At 56.0% G+C, this 18,347-nt stretch overlaps 1 protein-coding gene across 2 annotated transcripts in view; it reads left to right on the forward strand.

The window, feature by feature from the left end:
• Window positions 1-1,897: 1,897 nt before the first annotated feature.
• Window positions 1,898-18,347, forward strand: part of KLHL26 (kelch like family member 26) — a 28,492-nt gene continuing 12,042 nt past the window's right edge. Inside the window, exons 1-2 of one of the 2 annotated variants that reach the window (XM_043587111.1) lie at window positions 1,898-2,167; window positions 3,811-3,908. In XM_043587111.1, the coding sequence (XP_043443046.1) occupies window positions 3,877-3,908 (32 nt within the window). In that variant the 5' untranslated portion in view covers window positions 1,898-2,167; window positions 3,811-3,876. The remainder of the gene's footprint in view (window positions 2,168-3,810; window positions 3,909-18,347) is intronic. The other variant, XM_043587110.1, reaches the window with a different exon arrangement.

Genomic DNA, 18,347 nt, shown 5'->3' on the forward strand with positions numbered 1-18,347 from the left:
CAGCCAATCAGACTCAGGTCAAGAACCCTGGGGGAGGTCCCTGGCCTCGCTCTGCCTCACTCTCACATTCTATCTGCTGTATCTTCTGTTGGCTCCGCCGGCAACGTACATCCCAGCTAGGACCATTTCCCACCTCTCCCTGGGATGAGTCCCATCACTTGGACTAAATACTTGCCTCCTAAATAATGTCCCTAATTCAAGATATGGTCCACAAGGTTCTCTGTGACCTAAAGCACCACTCATTGCTTCCCACCCCGCCTTCTCCTCCCCTCTCCGTCTCCTTCAATTTTCCCTCGCCAGAAAACACTCCAAGCATGATCCTGCCTCGGGGCTGTTGCACTGGCTGTCCGGTGCCACACGATCTTGGAATGCCTGGTATGTCCATCGTACCACGCATCTGTAGTGTGCCAGGGGCCCAGTGAACCTCTTCTCGCTTATCTTCAGCTGTATGTCTGTATGTCTGACATGTGGGGCGGATCTTGGTGTTTATGAAGTGTGAGTGCATATGGATGCCATTGACTGCAGCCGTATGTGTGGCGGGCGTGCGAGCTGTAGGTCTCTGCTGAGCAGGGTTTGATGCCTGCATGTGGTTCATCTGGAACAAAGGCTCAAGTGGCAGGCCGACCGCGGGCGGGCAAGGGTGTGTGCGTGTGCAGAGCTTGCCAGAACTTGAGCTGGTCATGCGTGCACATATTTAACATTTACTGAGCGCTTATTGTGTGCTAGAGAAGTCAGCGGGACCTCTCAGCACCTGATATCTGTCAACTTGCACAATGTCAACTCCTGAGCATTTAACACAAATGACTGAGTATCTACTGTGTACCCACCCGATCCTCTGCTGCAGGTGGATCAGAGTGTGGTTCTAACTGCAGGAGCCTGCTCAAGCAGGCCCCTTGCTTCCTCCTTGCCGTTTGCATGTGTACCCCCTTCTCCTCGCGCTGATCGCACAGGGAAAGCTCTGAACTGCATTTGGACCCCTGGACCCTGCTGGGGGCTGCACAAGGGAGGGTTGGAGGGGCGGAGATTCTAGGCTTTCTAGGCTACACTTTGGGGGCTGTCCTTGAAGGCTCTGGAAGCTTTACAAAGGCTTTGCTGGCCCTGGGCTCCATGGAGTCTACAGTGGGAGTTGATGGAAGAAGGGAGGGGAGGAAAGGAAGGAAGGAGAACAAAGAGAAAAAGGAGGGACACAGATGCACAGCTTTAAGCCTTGGCTGAAGATTAGGTATTTGTGGGGGGGTTGGAATTTTGGGGTCCAAGGGCCTTGGGTCTGGTGGAATGGACTTTGGGGGTATAAGTGTGCTTTTGAAGGGTCTGTGGGCAAGGATTTGGGGGAGTGGGAGTTAGGATTGGAGTAGAGGACAGGGGTTTTGGGGTGTCAAAACCAGAAATGTGGGTGAGGCAGGTTTGGGGCTATGAGGGCCGGTGACTGGAGTCTGAAGGTGGATGTTCTTGGGTTTGAGGGTGGAGGCTCTGGGAGGGTCAGAGGAGAGTTAGGACCCAAAGCCTGGTTGGCAGTCTCAGGCCGGGGCAGGGGATGAATTCCCACGTTTGAGGGAGGTCTTGGGGAGTGAGTGACCCTGGAAAGGGAGGGGAAGTTCTCAGAGCTCTTGGACCAGTTTCTCCATGCTCCTCCCCATCTCGGCCCCGCCCCTCCCCCTTTTTGGAACAGACCCCGCCCCAGACCAGCCGAACTTCACCTTCGGGCCAGCATCTACTCTCCGAGCCCCCTCCCGGGTCCCACCCACCCCTCACTCTTCGCCTTTGTCCCGCCCCTTCCCAGCCTAGGCCCAGCCACCTAGGCCACGCCCCACCCCTTCTTACAGACTCCGCCCCCCACCCAGGCCCCGCCCCTCTACCCTGTGTTGAATCGGTCTATGCCTTCACCGCCCCAGCCCTTCCGCAGACCCCACCTCTCTCCGCCCAAGACCCACCCCCTCATTAGACTGGGCCCCACCCCTCGCCCAGGGCCGCGCTCCTTGCAGAGCAGGCCCGGTGCCGCCCGCCCCCGTCCCCCCACCCCCGCGTTTCTGTCTCCCGGGCCGGCGCGCGCGGCTCCCGTCACTTGAACGCGCGGCGGCGGCGGCGGGAAGATGGCGGAGTCCGGTGGCGGTGGTGGCGCTGGTGGCGGCGGCTTCGGAGCGGGCCCGGGCCCCGAGCGCCCCAGCAGGTGAGACCCGCCCGCAAGGTGGGCCGGTACCTGCCCCGGGGCCAGGGTAACGTGTGGGGAGTCCGGGGGATCCTGAGGGGCTGAGGAGCCTCCTGGGCTGATTCGAGGGTCTTTGCGGGGGACTACGGGCTTTAGGGGGTCATGGAGTACTGAGGGGGACCGAGGGCTGCTGAGGGGCAGGTGAGGGCAGGCTGGGGGCCGCAGGACCTCGATGCATCTGCCTGTGGCCCTAGGGGTCTGCGGGGGCATTGAGGGGCATGGGAGTCTGAAGGAAAATTCATGGACTCCAGGCTGTGATGGGGTCATGGGGGAACTGGGCATGCCAAGGGGTCTGGCAGGCAGAGAGGGCCTCAGCAGAGGACCGTGGGCAGTCTTGAGCTTGTTGAGGCAGTCTTGGGGACCCTTAGGAGTGGAGCTTGAGGGGCTGAGGTCCAAGGCTTACTGGAGGGTGTTGTAGGACCCTGAGGTGTCTAAATGTGGTCCTGGGGGCGTACTGTGGGGTCCTGGCAGGGATGAGGACTGTGGAAGGCCGGAGGTGGTGGCTCAAATGAACCTGAGGGCCCGAAAGAGGCCTAAAGGGCTTGGAACCTGAGAGGGGAGGCTGAGGTTGCCTCCCCAGGTCCCAGTGAGTTCTGATGGGCAAGGAGGGGTCTGGAGTTCCCCGGGGTCCTAAGGGCCTGGGGTGCGTCTTGGGGAGCTTTTGGTCTAAAGAAAACACAAGGAGCATGCATCTTGGGTGCTCCTTCCTCCCATCCCTGCGGGGTTCAAATCCTCCCGCAGGCGAAAGGACTTGAAGCAAGGTCTTCCCCACAGACCAAGGGGGCAGAATTCACCCTCTTTGGTCACAGGGAGGCCCCCCCCCCTTGGCCGAGTCCTGAGACTGGTTGCCTGAATCCCAGAACTGGTGTAAAAATGGCAGGTGTTTGTATGCATTGTTTTGGATTCTCAGAGGGGGAAAACACGTGCTTTAAGTAGCACAACCTCCCTCTTCCCATTGCACAAGGCCAGTGTGGCCCGGATCCTCCCATCCTGGCCCCCTGGGAACCCCTACCACCCTTGGCTGGCCGAGGAGGAAGTCTGGGCTCTTCTTGATGGTGAGCTTATGGAAGCGAATAATTTCAGTGTGATTAAGTGCTGAAGTTGTTCACTACTTGTGAGCTGTGGAGGCAGTCCTCGTTGGGGAGACTTGGGCTGGTGCTGACCCGAAAGACTTGATGGGTCGGCGCATGAATTGGGCTTTAGAGGCCTGCAGTGGGGAGCGAGGAGAGCTCAGAAGATTTGTAAGACACTCAGGGGGTAGAGTTGGCAGGGCTTGTTGACCAGGCATGAGGCGACATGTAAGAAACACATAAAAAGGGGCAGCTAATTCTGGGCCCCTGCCTTGGGCCCAGGGAGGGGATAACCTGGGGGGCAAGAGCAACGTATAACGAATTGCATACCACATAATTCACTCATTTTAGCTGAGCAGTTGATTGAGTTCTAATAAGTTCACAGAGTTGTGCATGCTTTAATACAATCCGGTTTTTAGAAGGCCTCCATCACCCCCAAGAATTCCCTCAAGCTTGTTGCGGTCAACCAAACTGCCAACCCCCTGCCCCAAACACACCCTGATTTGCTTTTGCTCTCTGGTTTTGCCCTTTTAGAAATTTTCTATGAATGGAATTCTGCAATATGTGGCTTCTTACGTCTGGCTTCTTTTCCTTAACTGAATGTTTTTGGAAGTTCATCCGTGTTGTCACAGGTATCAGCAGGTTGTTCTTTTTCATTGCTGCAGAGTATTCCATTATATGGATGAACAGACTTGCTTACTCATTTACTGGTTAGTGGACGTTTGGGTTTCCGTTTTGACAATTACAAATAAAGTCCCTGTGAACATCCGGGAATGTGTCTTTGCGGGGACGTAGACTTTCATCCCCCAGGGTAAATACCTAGGAGTGGATGGTAGGTGTAGGTTTACACTTGATGTGGCCTGTCTTTAATTTTAGCCGCTTTCAGTATATATGCTGGTATCTTATTTTGTTTTCATTTATTTATTTTTATTTTTTATTTTTTCCAACTTTTTTTTTTTTAATTTTTATTTTTGGGACAGAGAGAGACAGAGCATGAACGGGGGAGGGGCAGAGAGAGAGGGAGACACAGAATCGGAAACAGGCTCCAGGCTCCGAGCCATCAGCCCAGAGCCCGACGCGGGGCTCGAACTCACGGACCGCGAGACCGTGACCTGGCTGAAGTCCGACGCTTAACCGACTGCGCCACCCAGGCGCCCCTATTTATTTTTAAATGTTTTATTATTTTTAAGAGAGAGTGTGCATGCTCGTGAGCGGGGGAGGGGCAGAGACAGAGGGAGACAGAATCCCAAGCAGGCTGTGTGCTGACAGCGGAGAGCCTGATGTGGGGCTCAGACTCACACACTGTGAGATCATGACCTGAGCCGAAGTCAGATGCTTAGCCAACTGAGCCACCCAGGCACCCCCCGATTTTGGTTTTAATTTACATCTCCCTAATAAATACTCATGTTGGACACTTTTTCATGGTCTCATTGGCTATTCATATCTTTGGTAAGATGTCTTTTCAGATTTTTTTGCCCGTATTCTATTTGGGCTGTCTTCTTATTGTTGATTTTTAAGAATTCTTTATGGGGGCGCCTGGGTGGCGCAGTCGGTTAAGCGTCCGACTTCAGCCAGGTCACGATCTCGCGGTCCGTGAGTTCGAGCCCCGCGTCGGGCTCTGGGCTGATGGTTCGGAGCCTGGAGCCTGCTTCCGATTCTGTGTCTCCCTCTCTCTCTGCCCCTCCCCCATTCATGCTCTGTCTCTCTCTGTCCCAAAAATAAACGTTGAAAAAAAAAAAAAAAAGAATTCTTTATGTATTCTGGGTACAAGTCCTTTATTAGATATATGATTTGCAAACATTTTCTCCCTCTCTGTGATTCATCCTTTCCTTTCCTTTCCTTTCCTTTCCTTTCCTTTCCTTTCCTTCCTCTCTCTCTTTTTTAAAGTTTTTATCTATTGATTTTGAGAGAGAGAATGTGCACGCATGCACAAGTAGGGGAAGGGCAGAGAGAATGAGAGAGAATCCCAAGCAGGCTCCACGCTGTCAGTGCAGGGCCCAATTTGGGGCTCGATCCCATGAACTGTGAGATCATGACCTGAGCTGAAACCAAGAGTTGGACACTTAGCTGACTGAGCCACCCAGGAGCCCCGCTTTCTTTCTTTTTCTTAATGATATCTTTCACGGGGCAAAATTTTGTCATTTAAAGAAAATGTTTATTTTTTGAGAGAGAGAGAGCGTGTATGTGCGCATGCCCATGTGAGCATGGGAGGGGCAGAGAGAGAGGGAGACAGAGAATCCCAAACAGGCTCTGTCTCACGAACAGTGAAATCACGACCTGAGCTGAAGTCAAGAGTTGGATGCTTAACCGACTGAGCCACCCAAGCACCCTGGAAATTTTGCCATTTTGATGAAGTCTGGTTTATCAGTTTTCTTCTCTTATAGATCACACTTTTAGTGTTATATCTAAGAAATCTTAAAAAAATTTTTTTCAACGTTTTTTATTTATTTTTGGGACAGAGAGAGACAGAGCATGAACAGGGGAGGGGCAGAGAGAGAGGGAGACACAGAATCGGAAACAGGCTCCAGGCTCCGAGCCGTCAGCCCAGAGCCCGACGCGGGGCTCGAACTCCCGGACCGCGAGATCGTGACCTGGCTGAAGTCGGACGCTTAACCGACTGCGCCACCCGGGCGCCCCAATGGAGGCACTTTTTAAAAAGACATCCCCCCCCCCACCTCTGAGATGCCCATTTGCCCCCTTCTGTCCATCCCAGTGAAAAATTACCATTGTCTAGAGTAACTGATAGGGAAGGTGCTCTTATCCCTGTGGTGCTGGTATGGGGAGAAGGGGCCAGAATCCCTCATATGGTGAGAAGGAACGTGTAGAAAGAGATCAGGTTTTGAGGGAGATTGTGGCATATACAGTGTTTTGCCAAGGCTCCCTTGAGGTTAATGGCCTTTGTAGCATTGTTCATTTATTCGTTCCTTCATTTATTCCAAACGGGCCAGTGAGGACCAGTGTATGACATGCCCGTGCCTCATCTTCTCCATACTTCCCCACTCCGAGGTCATGGCCTCTCAGAGCCATCTGCCCGACCACCTGAGCTCAGTTAGCCCCAAGGACACTTTTTTCTGGCCACTTCGTATTACGTGGTAAAGTTTAAATAGCATAAAACTCACTCCCTTAAAGCGAACAATTCAATGGCATTTAGTACCTTCGCGATGTCGAGGAACTATCACATCCGCCTAGTTCCAGAGCATTTCCATCACTTCCAAAGAAAATTCTGTACCTATTGACAGTCACACCCCCCCCGTTGCCCCCCCCCAGCCCCCCACAACTATTCATCCAATTTCTGTCTCTATAAATTTCCCTGTTTTGTAAATGGAGTCGTACAACATGTGACCTGTTGTGTCTAGCTTCTTTCACTTTGCACGTTTTCCAGGTTCATCTACATTGGAGTGTGTATGAGCGTTCCATCCCTTTTTATGACTGTATAATATTTCGCCATGTGGAAATAGCCCATTTGGTTTACCCATTCACCAATGGATGGACATTTAGGTTGGTTCCACCTTTTGGCTACTTTGGATACTGCCGCTGTGGACATGCACGTTCAAGTTTTTGTCGGAACACTTGTGTTCAGCTCTTTGGGGCATATACCAGGGGTGAAGTCGCTGGGTCTCATGGCTGTGGTGTGTCCTCGATCACGCTGTCACCACCTGCCACTACTTGGTATGTTTGTTAGTGGGCACGCCTTGAGGCTGGAGAGCATGTCTGCCTTATGCTGTCTTGTATGCCTGGAGCAAGGCTGCACAGAGGAAGTAAGTGTTCGAGAAATATGGCCGGGAGCGGGGAGGGAGAGAGGAAGGGATGGGTTGGAAAGGGGTGTGGCAAAGCTCTCTAGAGCTTGCAGTCTGGCGGGAAGGAAGTCCCCTCCGTGGGATTGGGTCAGTCCTTCGCCTTTTCAGGGAGACTCGCGGGGTTGCTGAGGCTGGGGGAGGCTAGCCTTGTCTGTGAGGTGGTTTTCCAGTCTGCCAGGAGGCGCCTGCATCTGCCTTTTTGTCCCATGAAGGGTTTTGTCATTTGGCCAGGGGTGGGGGTGGTTCCTGTCTTCCCCTTGGCCTTTCCAACGGTCCCACAACTCAAGAAACTGTCCTCAGGAGGGACTAAGCTCCCCCACCCCCCACCGCCCCCAGCATTATATAACTTGTTTGTTCCAACTTCACTTTTCTGCAACCAAGGGGGAAAAAAAGAAAGAGAAAAGCTTATTCTCCTTCCTTCCCATCTCGAGGGATCAACAAAAAACTCGTTGCCTAGTAGAGATGGTCGTTAATAACCAAGCTGAACCTCCGGGATGGATGGAGCGTGGCTGTCTCAGCCGAGGGCTTGCAGACGGGAGGTGGGGTCCTAGCTGCAGACTCACTCGCACAAAAGACACTTGTTCTCTAGTGGGCCCCCTCCCAGCTCCACCTCAGGCCTTCCACGAAGGCCTGGGTTTCGGGAGGGAGAGGAGGTTTGTGGCCACTCGGGGTGTTGTGAGGGGGTGGAGGAATTCTCCTGGGAGCTGCACTTCCCCGGCTAAAATTCCATGACTGTGAGGTACCGGGCCGGTTGACTTCTGGAGGGACCTTCTTGCTACGGAGGCTCTTCAGATGTTGGGTCATTGGCATCCTCAGCCCTCGGCCCATCTTCCCTAACAGCGTCTGGATGGGGCCCCGTCTCGCTGACTCACGCTGCTCCCGGGGGCTGAGTCGAGGGTATCCGGTAAGGGACGTGCCGGCCACAGGTGTTTGCATGGGAAGCTATGGCCCAGACACAGCGTGAGCGGGTTTGGCAGTTCAGCGAGGCATCTGCTTCTGGCTTGGTGACCTTTGCTTGTTTAAACGTTCTTACCAAGCCCTCTCTGCCTGTGCCCTAGATTGTCCCCACTCAGCCCCGAGGCCCTAGGAGAGTCCAGCCCCCCAACCGTTGTGTGAAAGACTGGGGGACCTTTTGGCCTTTTGAGAAGGTTCTTGTTCCTTTGGCTTTGTCCTCTTTTCAGCCAGGAGGGAGAGAGGGAGTGTTGACTCTTCAGAGATGGGGCCTCAGCTCCTCCTCTTGAGAATTCTGGGAGATCTGGTGGTATCGGGGGCCTCATCAGAGCCACCTGTGTCTGTGGTCCCTCCTTCTGGCAAGCAGGGCGGCCCCAGGTACCCACCGTGCACCTTGGGCATGTCTGCAACCCTTCGTGCCTTAAATCGCTCATCTGGGAAGGCCGACTGGGAAGGGCATCTGGGACGAAGTGACCTATGTGAGGGTGCACCTGGATGTGGCGTGTGCGTCGAAATGTTAATGTAGAGATGGCGATGTCACCCTGCAGTCCTGATGGCTGCCAACATTCTGGCCGCTGCAGCCGCAGGGGGCACGAGGGGGTTGTGGGGTTTGGGCAAGTCTCGCCTACGCGTCAGTGTGGCAGGTGGGAAAAGAGAAAGCTGGTGTGTTAGTCCATCCTGGTTGCTGAATGTCATAGACTGGGTGGCTTACAAATAATGCACACATTTCTGAAAGTTCTGGGGGCTAGGAATTCCTAGATCAAGGCACCGGCAGGTTTGGTGTCTGGTGAAACCACTTCCCGGCTCACAGATGGCTGTTTTCTTACTGTGTCGTCTCATGATGGAAGAAGCAAGGGGGCTCTTTGGGACCCCTTTTTCTTTTTCTTTTTTTTTTTTTTAAGATTTTTATTACTTTTAAGTAATCTCTACACCCGACGTGGGGCTCGAACTTACAACCCCGAGATCAAGGGCCGCATGCTCTACCGACGGAGCCATCCAGGCACCCTTGGGTTCCCTTTTATAAGGGCACTGATCCCATTCGTGGCCCCACCCTCATGACCCAATCACCTCCCAAAGCACCCCCCTCGGCCATCTGAATACCATCACATCACGGGTTAGACTTTTAACATGTGAACTTTAGGGGGACACAAACGTGCAGTTGTCCTGAGCGGTTGGGAGGATGGATGGTGGCACTCTTACTTGGTGGCCGTGAGAGGGTCGGTGGCAGGGGCAGTAGGAGGATGGAACACATCAAGTCCAAGCTGCTTCTGCAACATGGAGAGGGCAGGCGCTTCCAGGCGAGCCTCGCACCCGGCAACAGAGGGCAGAGCACAGCTCTGTGGGTCTCTACAGAGTATTGGGGCGGGGGCAGTGGAGTCTGAGGCAAGCTGGAGGGAGCGCTGGGCTGGAGGTGCTGGAGGGCCGGGGCCGAGAAGCTCAGCTCCTCCTCAGGCAGCGAGGTGCCCCCTTCCTCACCGCCCCCTTCCTCACCGCCTCGCCAGCAGGGTCCTGCAAGCTCACGATGTGAAATTGCTCTGAAAACCACGCGCTTCACCCCGAATTGTGGAGCATTTGTCTCACAGCTGGACGGCTTCCGCCTGGTAGCTGCGACCCCCCCGGGGGACGGCCTTCTTGTCGTCGGCCATAGGGGTAGAAAGGTTTTATTAGCCTCTGCTATCATAGTGCCATCTCCAGGGAGCCCATGCGGTGTGTCATCCCACTTTTCTCAACGCCGATTATTTTTTATTGCCGATCCACGCGGGAGAGCTTAGCGAGACCAGGTCGGAGGTTTGCGCTCGTATGGCCCACCCCAGACACTTTAAAAGCGGGGCTTTCTCTGCATTGCTACCCTTTGGCCTTAGGGCGTGTTACAGACTTGGGGTTGAAGGCCCTGGAGAGGGGGAGGGGAGGAAGGCCCAGATAGAAACAATTCCTCCACATAGGCGGCTTCTGGCATCCCTGGCTCTGGCTCCTTTCTCTCGCGGACGGGACTCGGTTGACGCCTTTCTCTTCCTCTGGTGATTGTCGTATGGTTCCTGTGTGCCTGCTGCTGTGCCTGACGCTAGCCCTGGGCCCCCGGGACAGACAGGCTTTGCCCACGTGGCGCATGCCAGCAGGGTTAGCAGGACAGTTGTGTAGTCGTTTCTTTGCACTTGCCATAAATGATCCTGAGGTTCCTGCCTTTTCTGGAAGGTTCTGAGAGCCTCATGGATGTGGCTGAGCTGAGTCTGACGGTTAGTGTCATCAGCTCAGAGGAAGGGGGTCGTGGGAGATAGACTATTTTCTGGGGGTGGGCAAGTGGCACGTGAAGGTTCTGAAGGAGGAGCAGCCTGGCTTTTCAGGAGTCATGAGGGCAGAGAGGAGCTGGAGAGAGTGGGAAGGAGGAGGCCAGGAGACTCAGGGGGTGCAAAATTTGAGTCAGGGGAGCCTGGGTCAGATGTATGTTTTAGAAGGATCCCTCTTTCGAGAGACAAGGGGGCCTGGACCTAGCTAGGAGCCGTGGAGATGGTGAGGTGGGCATGAGTTTGGGGAAGAGTCGAGATTGAACTTGTGCCGTGTGCTGATGGACGGTGGAGGCCAGGCACGGAGTCACTGGCTCTCAGGTTCCCTCCAGAGACCGGGGAGTGAGTACTGGTTATCGACAGGTGGGCAGGTGAGCTGGCAGGAGGTAGGATGAGGCCCCACTTGCCTGAGGATGTGCTGCCTGTGAGCATCCAGTGGAGATGGGGGGCAGAGGCGGACAGCAGCCCGGAGGGCTTGAGGGCTTGTCTCTGTTCTGGAAAGCCCTTGTGCCCTTGTGCCTCTCCTTGCTCAAGGGCCCCAGGTCTTCCAGCGAGCAGTTGCTGGTCCCAGGAATGTCCCTTCTCCTGAGAAGAGGCTTTGGCCTAGTCTTAGCCACCCAGGGAGGTCTCTCCAGTTTGGATTCTGCACCCCTGCTGGAAGCTTCGCCTTGAGAGCACTCACCCCGCACACGTTTATTTGCTGTCTCCTCCCCTCATCTCTTGGCCCACCATGTTGGTTCCACCTTTGAGCCACATCCCTGTCTGGCCCCTTCTTCCATCTCTTCCTCATCTCTGCTCTGAGCCGCCATCGTCGGCTCTTGCCCTCCCAGCGGCTGCTGCCCTGCACTCCAGGGGGTCCTTCCCAAGACAGGCATCAGACCATGTGGCTCTGCCTGCCTCCTGCCTGGGGGCTTCCTCACTTTCAGAACAAACTTTACTTCTCCATGGGACCCCCACCCCCACCCCCACCCTACAGTGAGGCCCTGCCCACCCGCTGTGTCCTTGTGCTTCTGCAGCCCTGCTGGTTTCCAACAGCACTCTGCTGCCACCCCTCCTGGGCCTTCCACCTGGCTCTTCCTTGGCTGGAGTGTCCCGTCCCTATGCTTTGCACAGCCCCCGGGTGGCCTTCTTGGGGCCTGGTGGCTCTGTCCACTTGCCTTTCTGCATCCCGCGCCCTGTGATCACAGTACATTCTGTGTGCTTAAAGACCCGTGTCCCCTAGAATGTATGCTTCCTAAGGGCAGAGCCTCCCTGTGGTGGCTCCGATTTGCTCCAGCAAATACCCCCCACATAGCCTGGGATAGGTTTTCGAGGGGACCTGGCCTGACCCAGAGGCTTCTGGAACAGCCTTCCGCACTCCGCTGGGTGAGGCTCCTCCGTTCCCTCGCTTTATTTAACGGCACGGTCTGGGTAGGGAACCAGAAGCGGGCCTGTCGGTCAGTGAATCAGCCCGTTAGAGAGAAGCCAGTGAGCGGTCCCCTTCTGCGTGTGCTTCACTTAGTTAACGGACAGGATCTCAGCGCTGTGTGCGGAGGACGGGAAACGGCCGGCCGCTCTCCCTGTCCAGCTGCCTGCAGTGGGAAGTGGGGGCCCGGGCCGCAGGGTCCCCACTGCCGGCAGCCCCGCCCTCCTCCTGTGGTAGCCGCTCCGCAGCTGTGCAGACGAGCTCTTAACACTTGTTAACCCCGAGTCTCCAGTCTCTTCCTCCTCCCCCGCCCCTTTCCCATTTCTCTCCAGAGAGGACCGCTCAGGATTCGCAGAACTCATCCACTCATCCCCCACGGCTACGAGAGCGCTTCCCTAGCATTCCTCCTCAGCGGAGCGGGTTTTGGGGCACAGCCAGCGTGGTTTCAGACCCCGAGCAGCCGAGGGGCCGATTGCTTCGCGCACACCGCCTCACCGCACACTGAAAATATTGTGATTCGGGAGGAAGTAACCGGCACCTTTGGGGAATCGCAGACCTTTCCTGTGAGGGAAGCAGCTTCCGGAATTGAACAGCTCAGCCTGGAGGAAATCTTGAGGGGTGGACCTTTGGGCTTTTAAAGGCCTCGAGGGGGGTCACCCGAGTTGAGGCCGAAGATGTTTTCTAACGCCACAACTGCAGAATTCCACAGGGGTCAAAGACGGATCGGCCGGGAGCCGGAGCGGGCTGGGCTGCATATCCGGAGAGCTCTCCTCTCCACGGGATGTTAGAATTTGAAGCAGCCTGCTGAAGGAAGCAGAGCAGAGAGACGTGATCACCAGAATCTTCCGAGACCGGAGCCCAGAGTAGGGCACTCTCCCAAGGCGGGGGTTAGGGGGTGGCACTGTGTCCCTTGAGGCCTCAGGCCTGAGGCTCAAGGGACACAGTGAGCCCCACGGGACGGGGGGTACGGGAGCCCCACTGAGGATCCCCGAGGCAGCCTCCACATGGACAACTTACAGGACTGTGTTTAAAAGTGGTAACCACGTGCTTGCCTTGGTGAAGTCTGGTGGGTCCCTGGAGGGCATCTCTCGCTCTCTTTTCTCCCCTTCTCTGTCCTGTAAGGGGGCAAGGCAGGGCAGTTGGGAGCACACAAATGTTCATGCTCCACGTGAGTCACTTGCAGCAGCAATGGGTGGTGTTTTTCTTGCCGAGGCTGATGGCCTCGCATCGCCCTGCAGCTCCAGCCTTAGGCTTGCCGCCAGCATCTTAGCATTTAGAGTTGCTGAACTTTCGCAGTGGGGGCCACGGGTGGCTTGCTGACCTTTCGTGGGGAGCCAGCTGTCTTGTCACAGGCAGACAGGACTCAGGCTGAGTATGGCCACTACCCACTTGCTGCCAATTGCCCAGGTTGGACTTCCTCAACGCCCCAGGCTCCTCCCATCCCCCCCCCCCCACCCCCGGGGTGGGAAGATTAAATGCAGGGTAGGGAGAGGCAGCAGCTGGAGAAGTGTTAATTCCATGGTGGTTTTCTTAGAGGCTCATCTGCAATGTGGTGGACAGGAGCCCTGGATCAGAGATTTCTGACGTCGAAAGCCCCCTTTGGTTATGAAGTCTAGAAACTCAACTCTCTGCCTTCAATTAGAAAATGAAAGTTCAGGGGCGCCTGGGTGGCTCAGCCAGTTGAGCGTCTAACCCTTGATTTCGGCTCAGGTCATGATCCTGGGGTTGTGGGATCGTGTGCTGCATTGGGCTCCGTGCTGAGCATGGGGCCTGCTTCGGATTCTCTGTCTCTCTCTGTTTCTCTCTCTCCTCCCTTCCCCTCTGCCCCTCTCCCCTGCTTGCATGTGCTCTCTCTCTTTCTCTAAAAGAAAAAAAAAATTAAATAGATAATAAAGTGTTCCGTTAAAAAAAAGAAAAGCTCACTGTTCACATAAAAAAAACGTTCAGAGAGAGTTCTACTTTTAGGTACACTGAGATTCAGGGCTCAGACGATTCCCTTGGAATCTGTGACTCCTTTCTCTCAGCCCTGCCTTCCCTCCTGCTCCCCACCATCCTAGCAATCACAGGGGGAAGGCAAATCTCCATTCTGGTGGCTCCAGCAAAAGTCCCAGGGAGGATTCTGATTGGATCACATGGGTCACACCCCCAGCCTGGCACCAATCAGTGTAGGCAGGGATCTGGGAGGCTCTAATTGGTCATCAGTCTCCCTTTTCAGCCCAGGGATCGGGTCTCCTGATTCCTACCACCGGGGAATAGGAGGCTCCCTGAGGAAAACAGGAAACCCTTATCTGAAGAGGGGAGGGATGTTGGCACCCCCTAAAATGGAGGTATTCATGACAGGCTCCTTCTGCTGCCTAAATTTGTGCTGCTGTTGGAAGGTCTAGGCCGAGCCATCTCCATGTCTGCATCTGCCTGTGTCTGGCCTAGCACCGCTGGTCATGAGCATGTGCCATTTGGCAGAACTGTCCCTTTTAGGGCCTTAACACCTGCCCTGCCAGGGGAGGTGGTTGGGCTGGCACTGAGATGCTGGGGTTTGGCAGTGCTAGAATCTCACTGGGCTTTTGAGTGGTGCTTTGGGGCCATGGAGCCATGGACCTGCTTGCCTGATCTGCAGAGGTTTTGCTTATTTAAGTGGCTCCATCGTCAAGCCCAGTGTGGTGGGGGTAATATGTGTGTGGGGGGGATGGGCTCGGACTGGGATCAGCCTTGTGTCAGTGGGTGGGAATGAAATAGGCATGGCCTCAACCTGAGACTTGTCCACGAGTCTGCCCCTGCTGCCCCTCACCTTGGAGGCCCTGGCTGGGCTTTGAGGCGAAAGGGAGGCTGTGGAGAACCCCGGCTGGGGCGCGAGGGCAAACGTGGCCATGGGGAGACCTTCTACTCTCAGAAGGCGGGAGGGTAATGCGCCAGAGTGCATGGAAGAGTTGGTGGACTTGGAAGGGTGGCATAAGGAGGAGGGTTGGGGGGAGGCAGGAGGAGTCAGCCCTTCAACGTGGTGGACAGTATGAGCGGAGTGTGGAGGCCAGACATTCCAGAAAACGTCCTGTTGAGGGCTTCCTGATTGAGCCCAATCAAAGGACAACATAGTCCCAGAACTAGGACCAGGAGGTTGAATGAATGGGATGAAGAGGGCAGACGTATGCAGTAGCTATCTGCAGCAAGCAAAGATATGAGTCGGGCTCCAGCCAATGCTGCCACCTGGCAGCCATCCACCTGCCACCTCACCAAGTCATCTACCTGCCTATCCACCCACTTACCCGTCCGTCCGTCCGTCCGTCCGTCCGTCCATCCATCCATCCACCCACGCATCCACCCACTCAGCCATCCAGCCATCTAACCAATGAGCATGACTGAGCTCTGAGCACGTGCTGGGCACGGTGCCAGGTACTGGAACACAGCAGGAGACAGAACCCATCCTGCCCTGCCCTGGTGAGGTTCCTGTTTCGGCCTCAGGGAGATAGGCTGGGAACAGATGGGTGGTGTGCCCGATGGAGCAATAGTCAGGGGGCAAATAGAGCTGGGTTGGGGGTCAGAGAAGCCTCGGGGCCTGGATGGGGCTCTCCCACTCTCCCAGTGACCTGGCAGGATGGGATTACATCCCTTGTAGTGGCTGGAGGATTAGTGGGATAGTCTACACCCTGGCCCTGGCCAACACTAAGGAGCCACATCTGGATCTTCCCGCTATCCAGCTCTATGTTCACGCATGGTTCAGTGTCCTTAGGGAGTGGTTTCAGCTCTCCCAGCCTTGGTCTCCCCATCTGTATCATGGAGCTGATACGGGGCAACCCACCTGGGGCTATGGAGTGGCTGACACCAGGCCTCTTGTGTGCTCTGTGGCCTTGGTTGGGTGCCTGAACCTCTCTGTGCTTCGGTGTCCCCATCTGTAAGATAATAGTGGTATCCTCCTTTCCAAACTGCCTACCGAGAGGTGAGCTGGGAGCCAGGTTTGTACCTACTCCAGCCCAGTATGGAGTGGGTGCTCACTCACCAGGACAGGGAGGGGCGGAGGTACTGTGAAGGCAGAGAGCTTGCTGCTGGTGAGGGAAGTAGGGTCTGGGCGTCCCCTTTTCTTTTTTCTAGGCTTGAGAAGGGCCAGAATTGGGCAGGTATGGGATCAGAGGGGTGCCGCCCACAGGGTCCTCTGGCCGATCAGCAGTGGCCAGGTCCCCATGTGTTCTGGGCTCACTCAGAGATTGGGATGTGGCCCAGGGTCCAGGCAGGAGGTCACAGCCCAGCTTGAGGGGCACTGGGCTGACAGCGGCCCATGAAGAATGAGGCTGTGGAGGGCCATGGGGGGCTTAGGCAGGAGAAAGATGGGGATTGATGTTGTTGCCTTACCCCGGTGGGAGGGTGGGCAGTGTCTGCAGAGTTCTCATCAAGGACCCAGTAAATATTTGGGGAGGCAGGGGTTCATGTGGTTTGTCCCTGTCGTAGAAGGGCAGGATGGCCAAGCTGTCAGGGCCCGCCTTGAGTAGAACCGGCACTTGAGCGTGGCCACCCCATGCCGGGCTCTGTGCACTTGGAATCGCGGGGGGCTTCCATGTGGGCTTGCGGGGCTCTGACTGGCAGGCTTGTGCTGTGTGGGGGCAGAACCTAGCCTCTACGCCAAGTTTACTGAGGAGTTTACTTCTCTCCCCCTGCCGGGCCCTTGGGAGGTTCAGGATGGTTCTTTCAAGGTGGATGTGGGAACCTCTGCCCGCTTGCCTCGATGACCTCCTCCCCACCTCAGCCTCCCTGGCTGTCACGTGGGGGCTCTCAGGAGTTGGCCAGCCCCAGGGGCCTGCAGGCTGCATGGTCACTTCCTGCTGGGAGCTCCCTGACAACCCCTCTGTTCTGTCACCCTGTTACTGCCTGACGAACCCCGACGGACGGGAGGTAAGGATATACACATAGGGAGATGGCTGTGATGGTGATGCCATGAAGAAGGTGAAGTAGGCTGGTGTGGCCTGGGGCTCCTCTGCAGGGCTCAGGGAGGGCATCTCTACAGGCAACATGCTTCCAGGATGGGCTCACAGTGGGCCTTAGTCATGCCCACGCCTCTCGTTCTTGGAGGCAGGTTGGGTAGGCGGCAGTGGGTGAGACCCCATTGGCCTGGTGCACCTGCCCTCCCGGGATAGACAGATTTACTCACAGGGTGCACAGATAGTAGGCCTTGGCTCTGGGCATCGTGTTTTATATAATTGAAGCAGACATGGGAGAAAAACCAGCATGATGACTAGGAGTGAGAAATAAACAACCACTGGTGGCATGGAGAGGGCCCAGGCTTGGTGGGGGCACGTGGGGTCCGGGGGCCCTGGCTGGATTTCTTCTCTGCCTCTCCAGGTCTCTGTCTCCTTCCCTGGCTGGCTGTCCTCCTCTGTCTGGGTCTCTGTTCCCTCTCCCTCTGAGTCTTTGTCCCTTCTGGGTCTCTGTTAGTGGTTTGGTGACCTGGCCTGCTGGGACGCTGCAGTGAAGGACCTGCATCTACCCCTGGGCTCCACGCTTGTCCACCCAGAAGCTCTGGTCTTTTGTCTGCTCCCCTGGGAGCCCCGGGGTCAAGCCTCATGAGACAATTGCGGGCAGCTCCTTTGGAGCTTATCAGGAAGGGTAGCCCCAGGAATGGGCCTGTTGCCGCCTGAGGGGTGAGGAGGGCGGGCTGGCCTCTGGCGAGCAGTCCCAGGAGAAAGCTCACTGACGTGAGCATGGAGGCTGCTGGCCAGCCTCAGCATTTGAGGGCCCGTGCAAGGTGCCAAAACACGGTGACTCTATCCTTTGGGCTGGGAGCACAGTACCCGGAGCTGTGAAATATTGTGGGAACCATGGCAACAGTAGCTGGGGGCGTCTGCCTTTGTGGGGCATGTGGGCCTCTGGCTTAGATGCACTTTTTACCCACGGAGCTGCATGTCCAGGAGCCGGTGCTGTGGCCTTGGCAGTCGGCAGGCTGCGGTATAGCAAGAAGCTGGAGTCGCCTGCGACTACATTTGCGCACAGGGCTGTGCTGGGCCTCAGTTTCCCTGTCTTGAAGGGAGATTCATGAGGTTGCGTGTGAAGAACCGGGCCCGGCATGTGCTCAGTCAGTGGGCCTGCCTTGTAAAGAGTCAGAGGTGGACGGGAGAGAGAAGGCAGAGAAGTTTCCGGTATGGCTGGAGGACAGGGGGTAGGGGAGGGTGCTGTGTGAAATAGGGCAGAGAGGTGGACCAGCTGGCCGCCAGAGCTTCCCCAACACTACCCCCACCCCCCGCCCCACCCTGGGTTCTGTCTCCCTCTCTGGGTCTCTATTCCACCCCACCCCCCACAAGTCTCCTTCTCCCCTTCATTCTGGGTCTTTGTCCCCCTCTCTGAGTCTCTGTCCCCCTCTCTCCTGTGAAATGCAGCATCTTCCCTGCCGACGCACCCGGGACCCTCGGGCGGAGTGGCCTGCAGCTCCCTGGTACGTCGTCGGCCGGGGTGTGAGCCAACCAGCTGTGCTGTGCTGCTGCGCTCTGTCGAGCCACATGGACAATAAAACCGAAATTGGCTTTGAAAGTGGAAGTGCTCTCCGTTTTGAGGGGAAGTGAGGGAATTTGCATGTCAGAACAGTATGTTAAAGGGGCAATACCGTCAGACTCTGTTCTGGCCCGAGCTTTGGGCTCCATGTGGGGGTGGGAAAGGATTTTA

The sequence above is a fragment of the Prionailurus bengalensis genome, chromosome A2, assembly GCF_016509475.1.
Source record: "Prionailurus bengalensis isolate Pbe53 chromosome A2, Fcat_Pben_1.1_paternal_pri, whole genome shotgun sequence".
Taxonomy (NCBI): Eukaryota; Metazoa; Chordata; class Mammalia; order Carnivora; family Felidae; genus Prionailurus; species Prionailurus bengalensis.